Genomic DNA, 17,151 nt, shown 5'->3' on the forward strand with positions numbered 1-17,151 from the left:
TATGTTATGTTATGTTATGTTATGTTAGGTTATGTTATGTTATGTTAGGTTATGTTATGTTATGTTATGTTATGTTATGTTATGTTATGTTATGTTATGTTATGTTATGTTATGTTATGTTATGTTATGTTATGTTATGTTATGTTATGTTATGTTATGTTATGTTATGTTATGTTATGTTATGTTATGTTAGGTTATGTTATGTTATGTTATGTTATGTTATGTTATGCTATGTTATGTTATGTTATGTTATGTTATGTTATGTTATGTTATGTTATGTTAATGTTAACTCATTCTCTACATCCATAAAAAATATCTATCAAACAAATAAAATTAAAATTTTCTTTTGAAAAATGCAACCATTCAATCAGTATTTTCTTATGACGTTATCACGTTAAGCTATCGTCAGTAAACCGACTTTACAGATAACCTCTTTTTTTTTTATTTTGAAGATTGAACATTGTTATTTATGAATGAAAAAAAATATCGCTCAAATGACTGCCACGACTGGCTTTACAGTACGCCCAACCCAATCGATCAACCCAATTTTTAAGCACATTTTCGATTGTTTGGGCTCCAATTTCATGAATGACAACTTCGATTTCGTGTTTTAAAGCATCAATCGTCTCTGGATGGTTCGCATAGCATTTGTCCTTAACGGCTCCCCACAAAAAATAGTCCAACGGGCTTAAATCACAGCTCCGAGGCGGCCAATTGATATCGGAATTTCGGCTGATTACTCGGTTTTCAAAAACGGTAGCCAAGAGTTCGAGTGTAACTTTGGCAGTGTGACAAGTTGCAGCGTCCTGTTGAAACCAAATGTCGTCCATGTCATCCTCTTCAATTTTTGGAAACAACTCGTTGAGCATGTCACGGTAATGCTCACCATTTACTATAACCGCGGCTCCTCGCTCATTTTCGAAAAAAATGGCCCGATGATGCCGACAGACCAAAAACCGCACCAAACAGTGACTCGTTGTGGATGAATTTGCTTCTCTACAGTAACGTGTGGATTTTCTGAGCCCCAAATCCGACAATTTTGCTTATGGACGTAGCCACCGATGTGAAAATCAGAAAAGAAGAAGAAGACTCACCACTTTGGAAATAGGTTTTCAATATTTCCCAATTTTGTTCAAGCGTATGGCGTCCCATTTCGTAAATTTCAAACCTTTAAGTAAATTATGAACACATTTGACATGTCATTTGTGCTACATTCTCAAAAAAATAGGTGGTTCAAAAAGCAAACGCTATATGGCCCACCCTGTATTAATAATAGTTGAATTGAAGTATTAAATTTTTCTATGATCTATCAGGATTTACTTATCGAGAAGTAAAAACCACTAGCGTCAAATAAATATTATAGTTTTGTCAAAATTCCACTGATATGTAATTTTAGAATATGTTCCTTTTTTTACTAATCACATTTTTTTAATTGCACTTTATCATCCAGGCACGCGCAACTCGCTTGCCACGCCTCATCACTTGTCCAAACCGTGATTACTAAGGTCCATCACTTTTTTCGTTACCTTTGTTGGCGCTGTCGAAGTCCTCAATAAACAGTCTATGCTCTAACTACATCTCCATGAATTTTTCTACAAACTCTTCTGCGCTCAGTAACGGTGTGGTAGCTTTGGAAATTGCCAGTGGTGTTGGTGCTTGTAGAGGCGCAATATTTTTGGCATCGAAACGTTGGTGTAATTCATCCCGTGTACGTTCGAAATGGCCATCTGCATCGAATAGTGCTTTTGTAAAGAATTCGGAGAAAAGTCGGCCCATATACTGCTCTTTTGGTGAGGGCCACCAACCTTCTAGGAAACCGATATGCCCACCGCGTGCAGTCACAACGATTGCTACATGCGTACACTCTTCGGCGGCTTTAATAGGAATGGCTACAAGGAATGGATACAAATAAAAGAGTTAATAGATTTCATCTTTAGATTAAAGTGTAATGTACTTTCAAAAAGTTTCGTATTCACAAATACATATACATTTGCATGATCGTTAACTAACGACCAAAATTGATTAGAACCAGTGAAACTATTGAGAAATCTGCACAATAATACTTGGCGCGCCGTTGACAAGGGCTATAGAAAGTTTTAAAAATTATAATATTTAGATTCGTAGTCATATTCGAATTGTGGACCTTAATTAACTGTTGAAAAAAGACTTCGAATGTTTAAAAAAGAAGTGATGTTTTGTGTCCAAACAATCAAAGAAGCTGTAAACAGTTAAATTTTGAGTTTGTAGGAGGCTTGTCGTAGGTTTGGTTGAGACTAAAAATGCTAAATATCCCACTTCCTTCAATATTGATTACAGGGATTACAGGGTCCGGCACTCGAAGTGTAACCAACTTCAGACCGCTCGCGCATCTGAAGCACAGGCATCGGCTGTCTGTCAGTTGGCTAAATAACAGTCCAGAGTATTGTTTACAAGCGCGCTCAAGCATTTTGCCGAGCGTAAACGCGAAAAAAGAAAATCAGTTTTGGATTTCAAGCGTAATAGTGTAATTGCATCCGACTTGAGAGCGGGAAGGAGTTTCTTCGCTTGGCCGAAAACGGAACATTGTGTTTTCTGACGAGAAAATTTTTCAAATTGAGCAATACGTAAACTCCCAAAACGATAGGGTTTATTTCACCATCGGTTCATACGAAAATTTGAGTCATCGATTGGCCATCAGGAGGCAGCACCAGCCACAGGTAATGGTTTGGGTCGCTGTAACCGCAGATGGGCGCTCTCCTATACTTTTCATCGAGCCTGGCCTCAAGGTAAACACGAAAATCCGAAATATTATCGGGAAAGTATTCTGGAGCTTGCTATGCTGTGGGCAGACAAACATTTCGGAGCCAGACCATGGACGTTTCAGCAGGACTCAGCACCGTCTCACAATGCTCGAGTGAACCAAGAATGGCTAAAAAAACAACGTTCCGAACTCCATAACGTCCACACAATAGCTCTCAAATTCACCAGACGCGAATCGGATGGATTATTCTCTAAGTGCCATTTTGGAGAGCAAAGTTTGAACTAAACGATTCACCAGTCTCAAGGCGCGGAAAATAGCCATAGTCCGCGAGTGGGCCAAAATACCTACAAGTCACATTCGGGCAGCTTGCGATTCGTTTCTGGACCGTCCCAAGGCCATAGTCAAGGCAAAAGGTGGTCATATCGAGCAAAAGTAAATTTTTAATTTTGTATTATTTTCACACATTTTTTACTTTGAATTGAATAAGAGTAATTTTTCAAACTCAATGTATGGCCTTTTTAGATGGTTACACTTCGATTGCCGGACCCTGTGCAAAAGACAAAATATACCAAATCATCCTTGTGGGTTGTGAAGATATCAGCGATGGAGTTTTCAGCCACTTTCGATAGCCATTAATGCAAATAATCCCAGACCAATTTGATAATATAGGAATTTTTAAAAACGCAAATAATGTAAACACTTCAGTAATCAAAAATGGAAAATTGCTCAAACTTTTTATGAAGCTTGGTTCCGTCAAAGTTTTGACACATCTTTACTTGTTAACCCACATCTTTACTGGATGAGCTCATATCAAGGCGAACCTATTAATGGTGGTGTTGGTAAATCAGCTGATTTGTTTTTTTTTTTTTTCTTTCGCCGTGTCCATGTGGCTGTCAGCTCAGAATGAAACAAGGCAAATTCATTATTTGTTTTCTAGTTTCCCTATACTTTGCTTTGACAATCAAACGTACAGAACATTGTTGTTGGTCTAGTGCCATCAGCTTTAATGAATGCGCCTTGGCTCATATCCGTTCAGCAGATGACAACGGTGGTTTCGCTTTGCACCAAGGTGGATTTAATAAGGTGACAGCATTCACCCAGCTGAATTTTTCGCCGTAGGTATGGCTTACGTCAAAATGATATGCTTTGTTTGTATGTATTGGTATGTGTACATTCGTATGTTTACATTTGCTTGCTGATTTTGACGTGATGCTTGCACCAAACGCAACAACAAATACATGTAGGGTTTTACTTATATGTGTTTGCTGTCACCTGTAATAAATTCGCCTTGCTTTGCACTTAAAAATTCCTACCATAGTTGCCGAACTTTCCTAAATTAGGTCCGAAACAGAATTGCAGCGGGACAGCGGGTTTACGGGTGGTGATCAGCTGATCCACTTCAGTCGGAAAATTCGGTCGGTTAAATACAATTGCGTCGGGACGGTTTTCAACTAACATTTTGTGGTTACAATAAAATTAATTTTGTAGTGAAATCTTTTCGTCTGCTATATTTGTGGAGCAACTCGTTGAAGTTCATTGTTCATTTTTACAAAAAAACAAAAACTTTTTTCTATTGTAAATCATTGATGTTTGCCTGCCGCAATCCTTTGCAATTGCATGGCATCAAATGTGTTCTAACTTTGGAAGCGGGTACTCGTCAAGGCGCTGCCCGCTGCAATTCTGTTCAAGGCGATAGATTTTCAAATAGGTATACGCTTTTTTGTATGTTTGATGAAATATTTAGGTATGTAAGCACAATGTTGTTGTTGTATGTTTCCTGTACTCACCGTCTAATGGTTGGAATGGATCATCAGCAGCACTCAAGCACAGTAAAGGCACCGATATATAATGCAATTTATTGTGTAGAGTTGCATCGCTGTAATAGTCATCGACATGCGCATAACCAAACTGCTTTGAGGTGAATAATGCATCGAATTCCTTTATTGTTTTACACTACAAAATTAAATATTTATACAGGTTACTAAAATAATAGCAATATTAAATTTTTTTAAATTACATAATTAAAAAATTTTAAACAATTTTTTTTGCCAATATATTTAAAATAATTTAATTACTATTTGGTTAGCTAAAATGGCTGTCGGCAGATCATACCAGTATTTGTGATTGAAAATTTACATAATCTCAGCCACATAGGCAGAGCAAAGTAATAGCAGCCAAGCTCTGATTGGTTTACCACCACTTGATGCTTTCATCCGAGGAGAGGCCCTGAAGGCCATCTGCAGACTGAAACACAGTGGGAACTGGTACGGCCCTTGTCCGGCATTGAAACACAGAGAAGGTATGGACATCGATCCAACGATTCTCTCCATGCCCCTTGACTCAATGCCATCAAGAGTCGTACTTGAAAAGAGATACAGTGTAGTGCTACCAGAGGCTCAGTTGTGGGGAGACTCAGAAAATGAGCCCGGCAAACACTGTTTTCGCATTTTTACGGATGGCTCCAGGACCGAGCATAGCTCCGGCTCTGGGGTCTACGTGGAATCCAGCGGGACAAAACTGCACTTTGCTCTTGGAATGCATGCATCTGTGTTTCAAGCGGAGGTGTATGCAGTTCAAGAAGCGATGAACTTTGTTGTGGAAAAACGATGGAGAGGCAGATCTATATGTGTCTGCAGCGACAGCCAAGCTGCGCTTATGGCCTTAGACAGCCCTCAAACCACATCAGGGGTAGTGAAGTCCTGTAAATCCAGGCTGAACTATGTCGGCAGACATAACAGCCTGATGCTAACATGGGTCCCGGGACACGTAGGTATCGCGGGTAACGAGACCTCTGACTCCTTAGCTAAGATGGGCTCTGAGGCCAACTTCTTTGGCCCAGAGCCCGCTTTGCCACTCCCCTCTGCGGCCATCACGGCCACGGTTAGCAAATGGGTAACTACTACCCACAAGCGAGCTTGGCAGGCTGAGAGAGGCTGCAGATGGACAAAACTGATGTTACCTGTCATGTCCGATCGACTGTCGCAAACCCTTCTGTCATTAAGCAGAGGGGAGTGCAGACGGCTGGTTGGACTGATGACGGGCCACTTTCTGTGGGCAAAGCACATGGAAAGGTTGGGCATCTCAGACAGTGTACTCTGCCCAGCTTGTGAAGAGGAGCATGAGACGGCGGACCACTTCCTGTGCGTCTGCCCCGCCTTCGCTCGAATCAGGTTTGAGGTCTTTGGCACTGATGTGTTAAGAAGCGACCATCTTGGCTCCTTGGCACCACAAGATCTACTCAGATTTCTTCGGAGATCGGGTAGATTTAAAGAAAATGAAAAGGGAATCCAAGTGTAGTACAATGGACTCAATTAATGTCTGAGTGCTGCACTTGCTAGTTGTCCCGACAAAAAAAAAAAAAAAAAAAAATAGAAGCCAAACTTATAACGGACAAGCAACTCAATGATTGAACATTTCACGCCCTATTTGAATGCAAAATGATATAATTTGGAGTATTGCTGTTGTTGTTGAGGCAGTATTCGTCATAAATAAAGGGGAATGCTGCTGAAATAGCAACCTTTGGCCGGATATAAATCCGGGTTGTTTCGGTTACCTGTGAACGAATTCCTCATAAGCGTCACTTCGCTCAATTTGTGTGTGGGGCTACAATTTGATGGGTATCGAGTTTGAAACATCAAATGATAGAACAAATTTTTTCTTATGGAACCACTTGGAAAGTATTACTGAACCTCTGAATTGTTCGCTACCATGAAAAAGTCTCTCATAAAAATCATCTGCAATTCGTGGGATGCATAAAATTGAAGATCTCTTCATTTGCAGGACAGCATCGCACAATACAGATGAGAGGAGAAGCTCGGCCAAACATCTAATAAAGGATGCACGGCTTTTCAGTAAGATCCTGAATTCTATAATTTTCATTAGACGACTTGGCGTGGAGATTTACCTCGTTGGATTTTTTTGTGGTTCTCCTAAATTAATGACTAACTAAAATCTCTCTTGCCAACCAGTGTTACTTTGGACTAAGTAGGCAATTGAGATCTCCATATAAAGAGGATGGCAACCATGAGCGCATTTAGCGGGTCGCAGGAAGGAACAAGACGTATGGTCATGCCAGTCTATTATTGCGAAGAACTCTGTTCAACTCGGGGAGGACTGATACATCGTCTCCACGGTGACTTTCAACAGGAACATTGCCATCTGCTTTCCATCTCGGGATGAATGAAGTAAGTGACTTCTACTAAACAATTTTGACACAACAGTCTACACAGATGGTACAAAAATGGACTGTGGTGATGGAGCTGGTATATATTCTCATAGACTTAGAATGGAAAAATCTGTGCGTCTTCCTAATACTTGCAGTGTCTTCCAGGCGGAAGTATTGGCAATAGGGGAAGCTTGTAAGCTACTAATCGCGGACTTTTCTTTTAAGGGGGTAGTATGGTATTTTTTTTTTAATTTTTTTTTTTTTTTTTTTTTAAATTATTCTATAACATCTTAAGATTATTGTGTGAAAGTTTGAAGTGCATTAGAGTAAAATTGACAAAGACACAAAGGATTAAGTATCTACCTCTCCAACCGGATTTCACGCTGCCGAAAATAGCTACCTAATCTTTAAACGCGTTTTTCTCACACTTGCCTTTTTTACGGTCGGTGTCCACTGTAGATTCATATCTACTGCACCGATTCTTTTCAAATTTGGTTTTTTTGTTTCTTTACTTTATTCACGAGGTAATGACGTCGAGTTTTTTTTTTTTTTAATTTTGTCATATTTTAAAACAACAAAGTTTTCAAGTTTTTTTTATGAAAAATCGGTGTTTTGACTTCAAAGCGCTTTAAAAAATTAACAAAAAAAAAAATTCGACGTTGTTACCTGCGAAACTTTATTAGCTGATGAAATCAATTTGGTTTTTTGATTTTAGTTGATCCAGTAATGAGTTCTGAGGGACACCGCAATAAAACTTTTTTATGAGACGTCCGCGAAGATTCGCTGCCACCAACTCATTTCTTCATAAAAATCAATGAAAATTTCACACAATATTCTTTAAATATGACTTTATAATGAAGTAATTTTAAAATTTTGAATAAATCAACTGTGTCGACAAAAAAAATTTCGAAAAATATGCTTGTTTTACACCGAATTAACCATACTACCCCCTTAAGGGCACTATCCCTATTATTTCGGATAGCAATCCTAGCTGCTGCAATCCTGGATTCAGCTACAACAACCTCTAACTCGTGGAACAAAGCAGAACTAGCCTTACCACCTTGAACATAAGCCATAGCGTGACTTTAATCAGGATCCCAGGAGATCGGAACATTGAAAAACATTGAAAAAAAAAAAAACGAAAAAGCGGACGAACTGGCAAGAGGGGCATCTGCCATGAATAACATTCTTGCAGAATCGGTATTTACATCACTGGGTGTAATCAAGATGAAGAGACCAGACAGCATGCAAAGATAACAGAACGTTATGTCCCACCTGCAATCACAGTCAACATTGACAAATATCAAACGAAGGGATGCCTGCAGACTCATGGCCATGATAACTGTCTTCCGGTCTTTAGGAGAGCAGGCAGCCAAAATAGGTATCCCCTACAATATACAAGTATCCACCCATAGTTGTAATATACCGGAGAAAAAGTAAACTAATTCCAATGCCCTGCTCTCTGGGAGGCGAGGATGTTGACCCTTGGCAAACCGCTTTTGGATGTTGTTTCACAAATGGAGGGAGCTACAGTTTCAAGTCGACTCCGAACAGCAGATATTTTTATGAGGAGCTTTTTCATGACAGAAATACACTCGGAGGTTTCCCATTGCCTGCCGAGGGGCGACCGCTATTAGGAAAATGTTTTTCTCAATTTTGGTGGTTCACCGAGATTCGAATCTACGTTCTCTCTCTGAATTCCGAATGGTAGTCACGCACCAACCCATTCGGCTACGGCGGAGGCCAACAACGAGTAGTGGCAACAAAATGGTGCGGAAATGCTAATTGGATTCCTTGTGAATCACCATCTCAACCTTGGTTGGCTGTGATCACATTTTAGTATTGCACAAATAAAGGTAGCAGCTCGAGGTTTTTGGAAATAATTATTTTCAACAAATTATAAGCGATAATTATAATATTGATATTCTTTTTTTTCCTTTGTTCACTCCTCTCGGGAGCATAGGGCCTCAACAGGACATTTGTCTTGTGTTGGTTACGTTAATCTATTTGATTTCTGACAGGGTAGGTGATTAGCCTGCCGCTACCAGTCCTAAACTTAGGAACAACGCCTTCTTACTGCTTGGAGCGCCATCTGTGTTTTACATTTTTCTGCCAGAAGGGTCGCACCTATGGTTGAGCACTTCGCTAAAGTTGATGTGTCTGCGCTATAATCGCGGTTGTAATGTGTTTCTGCTTATTTTACCAGCCACAATGCAAATAATGCGCTGAATATTGTACGGGAGTGAGGATGGAAAGGATAAGTTTGAGGTTTCAGAGTGAGTTTGAAAATGTTTTTGGGTTGGAAAATCATTAGAAAGAGCGAAAGTAGGTAAATTTGAAAAAGTGCGTGGTCCGTACCTCACGTCTGATTCAAACCCACAACCTCTGGGATTGCAGGCTAGTGCACTTACTATACTATACTACCGAGGTCGCGAGAATGTTCTTAACAATTAAATATTTTTCCCTCAACTTACCGACATAATACGATCCAAATCGATATCCTGATCCTTGTAAATTTTACAATTGTCGAGTGTGCGGCAAAGACTGCTAGCCAAATGACGACCCAATAAATTATTCAATATCGGTTTTTCTATATTAGCAGTTCCTATATACGAAGCCAGTACATTTAATTGTTTCAATATTTTATGTAGACAAGTTCTAAAATACCTTTATGGACATCCCAAGGCACTGAAATGATTTTGGCAGCCGACAGACACTTGCGCGACTCCTCACTTTTACGTACGAGGTAATTTCCTAAGAAAAGTGCCAAAATACATTTGAACATACATACATACATACATTTAAAGCAATCAAATACTTTTTTGACGTGATAACGTCTTATAATTCGATTTAACAGGCTGCACGCACGGAAAAATGTGTCGTTACCTTGCTCATTGCCGTTACCTTGCTCATTTGTCGTTACCTTGCTCATTGCATTGAATGAACTGCAAGCGAAAGCGCGGAACGAACGACAAAGCAAACAAAGCAAACGAACGGCAACGTTCGACATCTTGCTCTCTCCTACTTAAGGGAGCGTATATATGTATGTATATGCGCATATGTACATATACAAATTCACGTATTTGTATTTGCATAAGCCTTCTTATTGATTATTATTAATTTGATCACTTCAAGAATTTAAAATAAAACCAAGTTTGTTAATAATACCTGTTGTTTTAATGTTATTATTATTAATTTTTTTATTATATATGAAGGAAAAAATGTATGGTAATATTTACCATATACCTTATAAGATATGTTGTCTATACTTAATATTATAAAGAGGAAAACTTTGTTTGTTTGTAATGAATAGGCTCAACTACTGGACCGATTTTAAAAATTCTTTCACCATTCGAAAACTGCATCATCCACGAGTAACATGGATTATATTTTATTTTGGAAATAGGGCTCGAGATATAGGTCAAAACGTGGACCCGGGTAACCTTCGGATGTGTATGTACAATATGGGTATCAAATGAAAGCTGTTGGTGAATGCTTTAGTACAGAGTATTTTTCATGCCGCTCCGTGACTGGGGTCTCGAGATATAGGTCAACCCCGGGTAACCTTTGGTTGTGTATGTACAATATGGGTATCAAATGAAAGCTGTTGATAAGTGCTTTAATACGGGGTAATTTGTTATGTTATGTTATGTTATGTTATGTTATGTTATGTTATGTTATGTTATGTTATGTTATGTTATGTTATGTTATGTTATGTTATGTTATGTTATGTTATGTTATGTTATGTTATGTTATGTTATGTTATGTTATGTTATGTTATGTTATGTTATGTTATGTTATGTTATGTTATGTTATGTTATGTTATGTTATGTTATGTTATGTTATGTTATGTTATGTTATGTTATGTTATGTTATGTTATGTTATGTTATGTTATGTTATGTTATGTTATGTTATGTTATGTTATGTTATGTTATGTTATGTTATGTTATGTTATGTTATGTTATGTTATGTTATGTTATGTTATGTTATGTTAAAGTAATATATATTATGTTATGTTAATGTTAACTCATTCTCTATATCCATACAAAATATCTATCAAACAAATAAAATTTAAATTTTCTTTTGAAAAATGCAACCATTCAATCAGTATTTTCTTATGACGTTATCACGTTAAACTATCGTCAGTAAACCGACTTTACAGACAACCTCTTTTTTTTTAGTAATATGCAAGAAAAAATAAAAATCGATTTACCTAAAATCAAGCCACCCATCGAAATACCGGTTGCACCCAGTTTACAATGCGTCGGTATGGTTTTTCTTACATGGCGCACAACTTCGGACAGATCTTCACAGTTCGAGGCACAATAAAGACGTGGTGTTTTGAGTTCTATGCCACCCAAACCACGGTTGTTGAACACAACTACACGCATACCCACATTATTTGCGGCTATGACAAGGCATTTTATGTACTCTGCTTGCGATTCTCCTGTCAAACCGGGCAGAATAATAATGCAGGGCGCATCATCACCACAGTTTTCTTCCAGCCAATCCAAGGCGACCTCACCGCCATCTTTCAGTGTAAGAATTTCTCTGTGATGATAAGAAATAAGAATTAATAACAAGTTATTGCACATCTCTGTGGCCCTTTGTCGAAGCAACTTATTTTTACTTCTAAATCAATAAATCCTAATGGTAATAGAGCAATAAATTTTTTAATTCATAGTGTACTATGAATACAATTAAAAAAAAAATCTACTATAAACATGCGAGTATTTATGAAGGACGGTTGAAATTAGTTAGACAGGCATAAGTATCATATTTGAGAAATGTTATATGTATACAGTGACTCACAGCTTATTTGATGCAGCCAAAAAAACTTATTAAAATATCAAATGGTATTTTTATGGTATTTCCATTACAGAAAAGAATGTTATATTTTTTTATTGTTAAATAACATGTTTCATTTAATAACAAAAAATGTTTGTTCATAAGAAAGATATGGCAAATTAAAATAATTCAGTTACAGTTTTGAGGCCACAGCTTAAATGATGCACTAAATTAAAAGTATTCAAAAAACATAAAAACATTAATATTTCGATTTCATGATTACGGCTAATACTTTGTGAGGAATCCCTTTTGATTCAGACTAGCTTTTAATCGGGAATTCATAGATTCTACAAGCTTTGCTGTATAATCGGAACTATTTAATTTTATCCCATTCTTCATGTAGTGCTCGTTTCAGATCAGAAGCATTAGAAATATTGTGGTTTCTTATTTTATTTTCCAGCACTGACCACAAATTCTCAATAACGTTGAAATCTGGACTCTGTGCAGGTGTCTGTACTACATGTGGGAAGTTCCAGATAAGCTAAGTTTTTACAATACCAGAAGTACGCATGGGATCGTTGTCTTGGTAGAACCTAAATGAATCCCTAATGCCCATTTTATCCGCACTTTGTACTAAATTACATTTTAGCAGATCCAGATACATCTCTTTATTCATGTTTCCTTTGATAAATGTTAAATTTCCGACACCTGAATAGGACATGCAACCCCATACCATCACATTGCCCCCGTCGTGTTTAACTGTTTGGTTTTCTCCAAACGCAGGACTTCCCATCAGACCTGAAAAGGTTAAATTTGCGATCATCCGCAAAAACAACGGACTTCCAGAATGAAGTGTCTTTGTTCAAATGTTGTCTGAAAAACTCTATTCTTTGTTTTCTATTACGAGCATTAATTAACGGCTTATTTTGGACAGTCCTTCCATTAAAATTTTCTTCGCGCAGAACTCTACGAACAGTTTCAGGATTACAGATCTTGGCTAAGTATTCGTTAATTCTGAATCATTTAAATCGGGGTTTTCTTTAATTTTGCGAACAATCCACCTCGTATCTGCATCATTGAATATTTTATTTGGCGCAGATCTGCCCTTATCTTCTATCCTGTTTTCGTGGCGAAACCTTTCTATAATGCGCTGGACAGTTGAGGAACTAATAACAACATTTTCTGTAATTTTTCGTTGGCTTTTGCCCTCTTTATAATGACGAATAATGTCTTCCCTTTTTTCAAGTGAGGTCCGTTTTTCCATTTTAAAAAAATTTAAATTTTTTCAACTTTTCTTTACAAAATTTTTTTGAGAATGACTTAAGACGCTAAGCTAAACAGGAAAAAATACGTTTCACCGTTTTTGCATTCTCAGAGAAAATATAAAATGCACTGCACCATTTAAGCTGTGAGGATATTTTGATGAGAAAACTATTTGTTTCTATATATATATGTACATATATATGGGCAAGCTTTGCTTTTGTTATTGTTCTTTCTGCAGTGGTAAATAGTACATACATATCTCATTACAAGTCGTATACATTTTTTTTATTAAATTTAATAAACATCGAGTCATTTTCTTTTTTCTAAAAAAGTATTACCTGCATCAAATAAGCTATGAGTCACTGTATGTATAAGTATGCATTTTAAAAATATTATATATTAGGTGATGTAAAAAGTTCTCAATGTTTTTTCACTTTAATTCGAAAAAAGATTTTAACATAGTTGTAACCAAGGCGACTTGGGTACTGAAGGTGGCGTCCTGTTAACACAGTTACTTTATTTTTCGCGATTTTGACAAGACTGACGTCAATACAAAACAAACAAAAGGAGGAGATATTAAATGTTTGTGAAAATTCAGTGAATGGCCTACTAGTATTAAACTAATCAAACTAATGAAAACGAAGTGCCGTGTGTTGAATTGTGAAAGCACTGATGAATATAAAGCACCCAATAGCAGTTTGCGTTTTTATGCGGAAGATGCCGTGGCAAGGGAGTGCGTGTGTGCGCTTATAGTTTCTTGTGTTTGATTGTTTTCATTGCTTTCCCGTACTCTTCTTCTTCACAAATAAGTAATTCCCAACTTTGTATTCTATGATCCTTGTTTTCCATCGATAGCCGATTTTGTCGATCGGCGGCAGCAGCAAAATTAAAAATAAATCCATTCACGATTCGTCAAACGAACTTCGTCATCGCTTTGCCAGAGAACTTTCGTCCGACGGAGTTCGGTTTATAAAGGGTTCTTCTCCAATAAGAGGTGTTATTCCAATGGTTTCGTTGTTTGTGTGGCACGTAGCGCCGTCTTGTTGAAAATAAACGTTGTCCAGATCAATACCATCCAATTCCGGCCATAAAATATCGTTAATCATCTCTCGATAGCGCAATCTATTCTCCGTAACTGTTGATCCAGCTTCATTTTCGAAAAAGGAAGGTCCAGTGACTCCATCGGACCATAAACCGCACCAAACAGTCACACGTTGAGAATAGAGATGCTTTTCAACAATAACTCTTGGATTTTCTGAGCCCCAGATCCGACCACCGATGTGGAAAATGGGCATCGTACCTCAAGATAATTTTTCGATGGAGTTCCGGATCATTTTCATGCATTTCAACGGCCCAATCAGCAAATACAGGACGTTGTTCATAATCGGCCGGCTTGAATTCTTGTGTTAACTGGATTTTATAAGCCTTAAGACCTAAGTCTTTATGCAAAATACGGTGTAATGACGTTTGTGGAATGCCTAATTCCAAAGAACGACGAGGAATGAACAAACCTGGGTTTTCTTCAACACTTTCGGCTACAACAGCAATATTTTCGGCTGTTCCTGAGCGACTGCCACGGGTTTTATTCTTCACATCACTAACTTGTCCCAACAGCTCGAATTTTTTCACCAATTTCTGTATTGCGATCCAACAAGGTGCTTCACCATGACCCAAATATGTTCGAGTTTTACGAACCATCTCTACCAAATATTCACCATTTTTATAGAGAATTTTAATAATTTCAATGCGTTCTTTAAGCGTGTGTCGTTCCATTTTCATTAATGGCGTAGTTTCTACTTGTCAATTATCAAAAAATGACAGCTTCAAAAGTGACATTTACCGAAATAGCGGGATGTTTAAAATAACACCTGTTATTGGAAAATCCTTTACTTTAGAGCAACTGATTTGCTTTTGTCTTCCGATTTGCTGTTTGGAATATTGAATTGTCCTGCTTCTTAGTTGTTGCCTCATTCTCAATTAAATTTTGACATTCGAACTACATAATACATCTAAATTTTGTTGTTGCCACTGACGAAGTCACCTCCTATGAATACGCCTTGGTCGTTGTACTGTCGAAACAAAAAATTGCCAACAATTTTTTTTAAGTGTATGGTCACATTTACCAGGTTTACGCTTTAACTATAGTGAAAAACAAAATTCAGCCAAGGATGGTCAGAGAATTCAAGGTTTGCTTGATAGCTATGGAAAAAACAAATTTTTTATGGAAATTTTTGTTACCACGTCACTTGAGATGCCGAAGCCGATTCTGTCAAATTCGCTCAGAGCGGAATAACAGTCTGCTAAATCTTTTCACCATGGAATTCTGTACGTTCATTCCACATATATTCACATAAGTATAGTAGATTTACCAGGATTGCTCTTTAACTATGGTGAAAAAGAAAATTGTGAGGGGAACTTCGCCTGCCACCTCTTTTGGGAGATTCAGCCGAATTCTGCACGATCATTTCACATGCATTCACACACTCGTCCAATCAGGTGTTATTAATACGGCAACGAAGTGTCACTGGTTAATTTTTTTCGTATATCACCAACACGATCTCAGTTTTTTTGTAAACACATCCCAAGTGGCGTCAGCCCATCAGCTAATTATGTCAAATTCGCTCAGAGCTGAATAAGGTCTGCTAAAGAGCACACCCCTTAAAATCTTTTCACCAAACTTTCGATGCAATGCATAACGTTGGTATGGAACACTAAAGACATCTAGCAGAAAACGCTCAGAACTTTTTACTTGCCCTAATACATTTCATAAAATATTTGATCTAAATTAAATTATACTCGTATTACCTTCTATAGTTAATATTGGGAATAATTTGCGATCTTAGTATACTCGCAAAAACAGTTTGCGCTCGACTCTCCACACACCAGAATGTGGGCCAAAATTTCATTTCTAACGTTGGCACGTTACGCTGTAGGAACTCTTTGAACGGGCCATCGGCACAGGCAAGTATTGGACGCTGTCAGCAGAGGTGAGGGCTTTTTGTGAGTGCATGATTATTAAAATCTTGAATCTGAAACACTTACCTTAACCACCTGTATAAAGTAGTAGACTACGTATGCACCCAGCGCAAAAGCCAGTGCATGCCAGCGTGGAATATTCGATAGGTAGCAGTACATTGAGTAGAACATGTTACGTTTGGTCTGTTTGTGGAAACTCTCTCGGAGCGGTAGGCTTACGTTTTTCATAGAAATATATCTGAATCTATAAGAAAAAAAGATGCATTACAGCGTCCATATTTTATAAGTATTACATAGAATACAAATATTTAATTGCAATGCAAATTATTTCAGGCGGAAGAGAGAATTTATGGGGAAGCGATTAAATATTAGTTTTTTTTTCATTCTTCATAAGCCGTTATATAATTATAAGTAGACCATTTTTTGTTCCATTGTTATAATTTGTTTTTATGAGCCAGCAACCGGTACAGGGTACATCAAGGCGCACAGCACAAACACCTAACAGCCACTTATTTTTCATTTTAAAGGAAACAAGGCATTAATTGTATGTTCGACGATTCAGAAGTGTTTATGAATCATAGAAGCCAATGCATTTATAATATATAATAACTTTTATCAATATGACACATAACATTTTTCGCTAAAAACCACTATATTTTTACATAAACCAAATAGGTGCACTAATTGCCTATTTTGGCTGTTAAATACAGGCTCCGGCACTCGAAGTGTGACCAACCTCAGACCGCTCGCGCACCTGATGCACGGGCATCAGCTGTCTGTTAGTTGGCTAAGTGACAGTCCAGGGTATTGTTTGCAAGCGCGCGGAAGCATTTCGCCGAGAGTAAACGCGAAAAAAAAATCAGTAATGGATTTCAAACGTGTGATTGCATTATATTTGGCGTGAGCTCGAGCATCTTAAAGTAAATAAAGTTTTTGTTTATCCCACCATTACTCGTTACAATGATATTGGTAGTATCGCAAAACGACATAGAGGTGGTCATCAAGAGACTGCAACGTCCCGTGAAATGGTTCAAAAAGTGAAGAAGCGACTTGAGCGAAATTCCCGAGGAAGTGTCGATCAAATAGTGAAAGAACTGAAAATATCTGACCGTAGTATCCGCCGCATACTGTAAAATGATCTCAAAGTCAAGACTTACATGATCCAAAATGTGCATGATCTCACCTCAAAGCAGTAACAAGTCAGACTTGAGAGAGAGA

At 37.7% G+C, this 17,151-nt stretch overlaps 1 protein-coding gene across 4 annotated transcripts in view; it reads right to left on the bottom strand.

The window, feature by feature from the left end:
* Nucleotides 1-539: 539 nt before the first annotated feature.
* LOC129245535 (phospholipase ABHD3-like) overlaps nucleotides 540-17,151 on the bottom strand; it is a 29,543-nt gene continuing 12,931 nt past the window's right edge. For all 4 annotated transcript variants that reach the window (XM_054883742.1, XM_054883743.1, XM_054883741.1 and 1 more), the window contains exons 2-8: nucleotides 16,000-16,177; nucleotides 15,763-15,932; nucleotides 11,120-11,457; nucleotides 9,573-9,659; nucleotides 9,380-9,510; nucleotides 4,528-4,693; nucleotides 540-1,889 (exon numbers count right to left, since the gene is read on the bottom strand). In XM_054883742.1, the coding sequence (XP_054739717.1) occupies nucleotides 1,573-1,889; nucleotides 4,528-4,693; nucleotides 9,380-9,510; nucleotides 9,573-9,659; nucleotides 11,120-11,457; nucleotides 15,763-15,932; nucleotides 16,000-16,161 (1,371 nt within the window). In that variant the 5' untranslated portion in view covers nucleotides 16,162-16,177 and the 3' untranslated portion in view covers nucleotides 540-1,572. The remainder of the gene's footprint in view (nucleotides 1,890-4,527; nucleotides 4,694-9,379; nucleotides 9,511-9,572; nucleotides 9,660-11,119; nucleotides 11,458-15,762; nucleotides 15,933-15,999; nucleotides 16,178-17,151) is intronic.

This window comes from Anastrepha obliqua, chromosome 4 (assembly GCF_027943255.1).
Source record: "Anastrepha obliqua isolate idAnaObli1 chromosome 4, idAnaObli1_1.0, whole genome shotgun sequence".
Classification (NCBI taxonomy): domain Eukaryota; kingdom Metazoa; phylum Arthropoda; class Insecta; order Diptera; family Tephritidae; genus Anastrepha; species Anastrepha obliqua.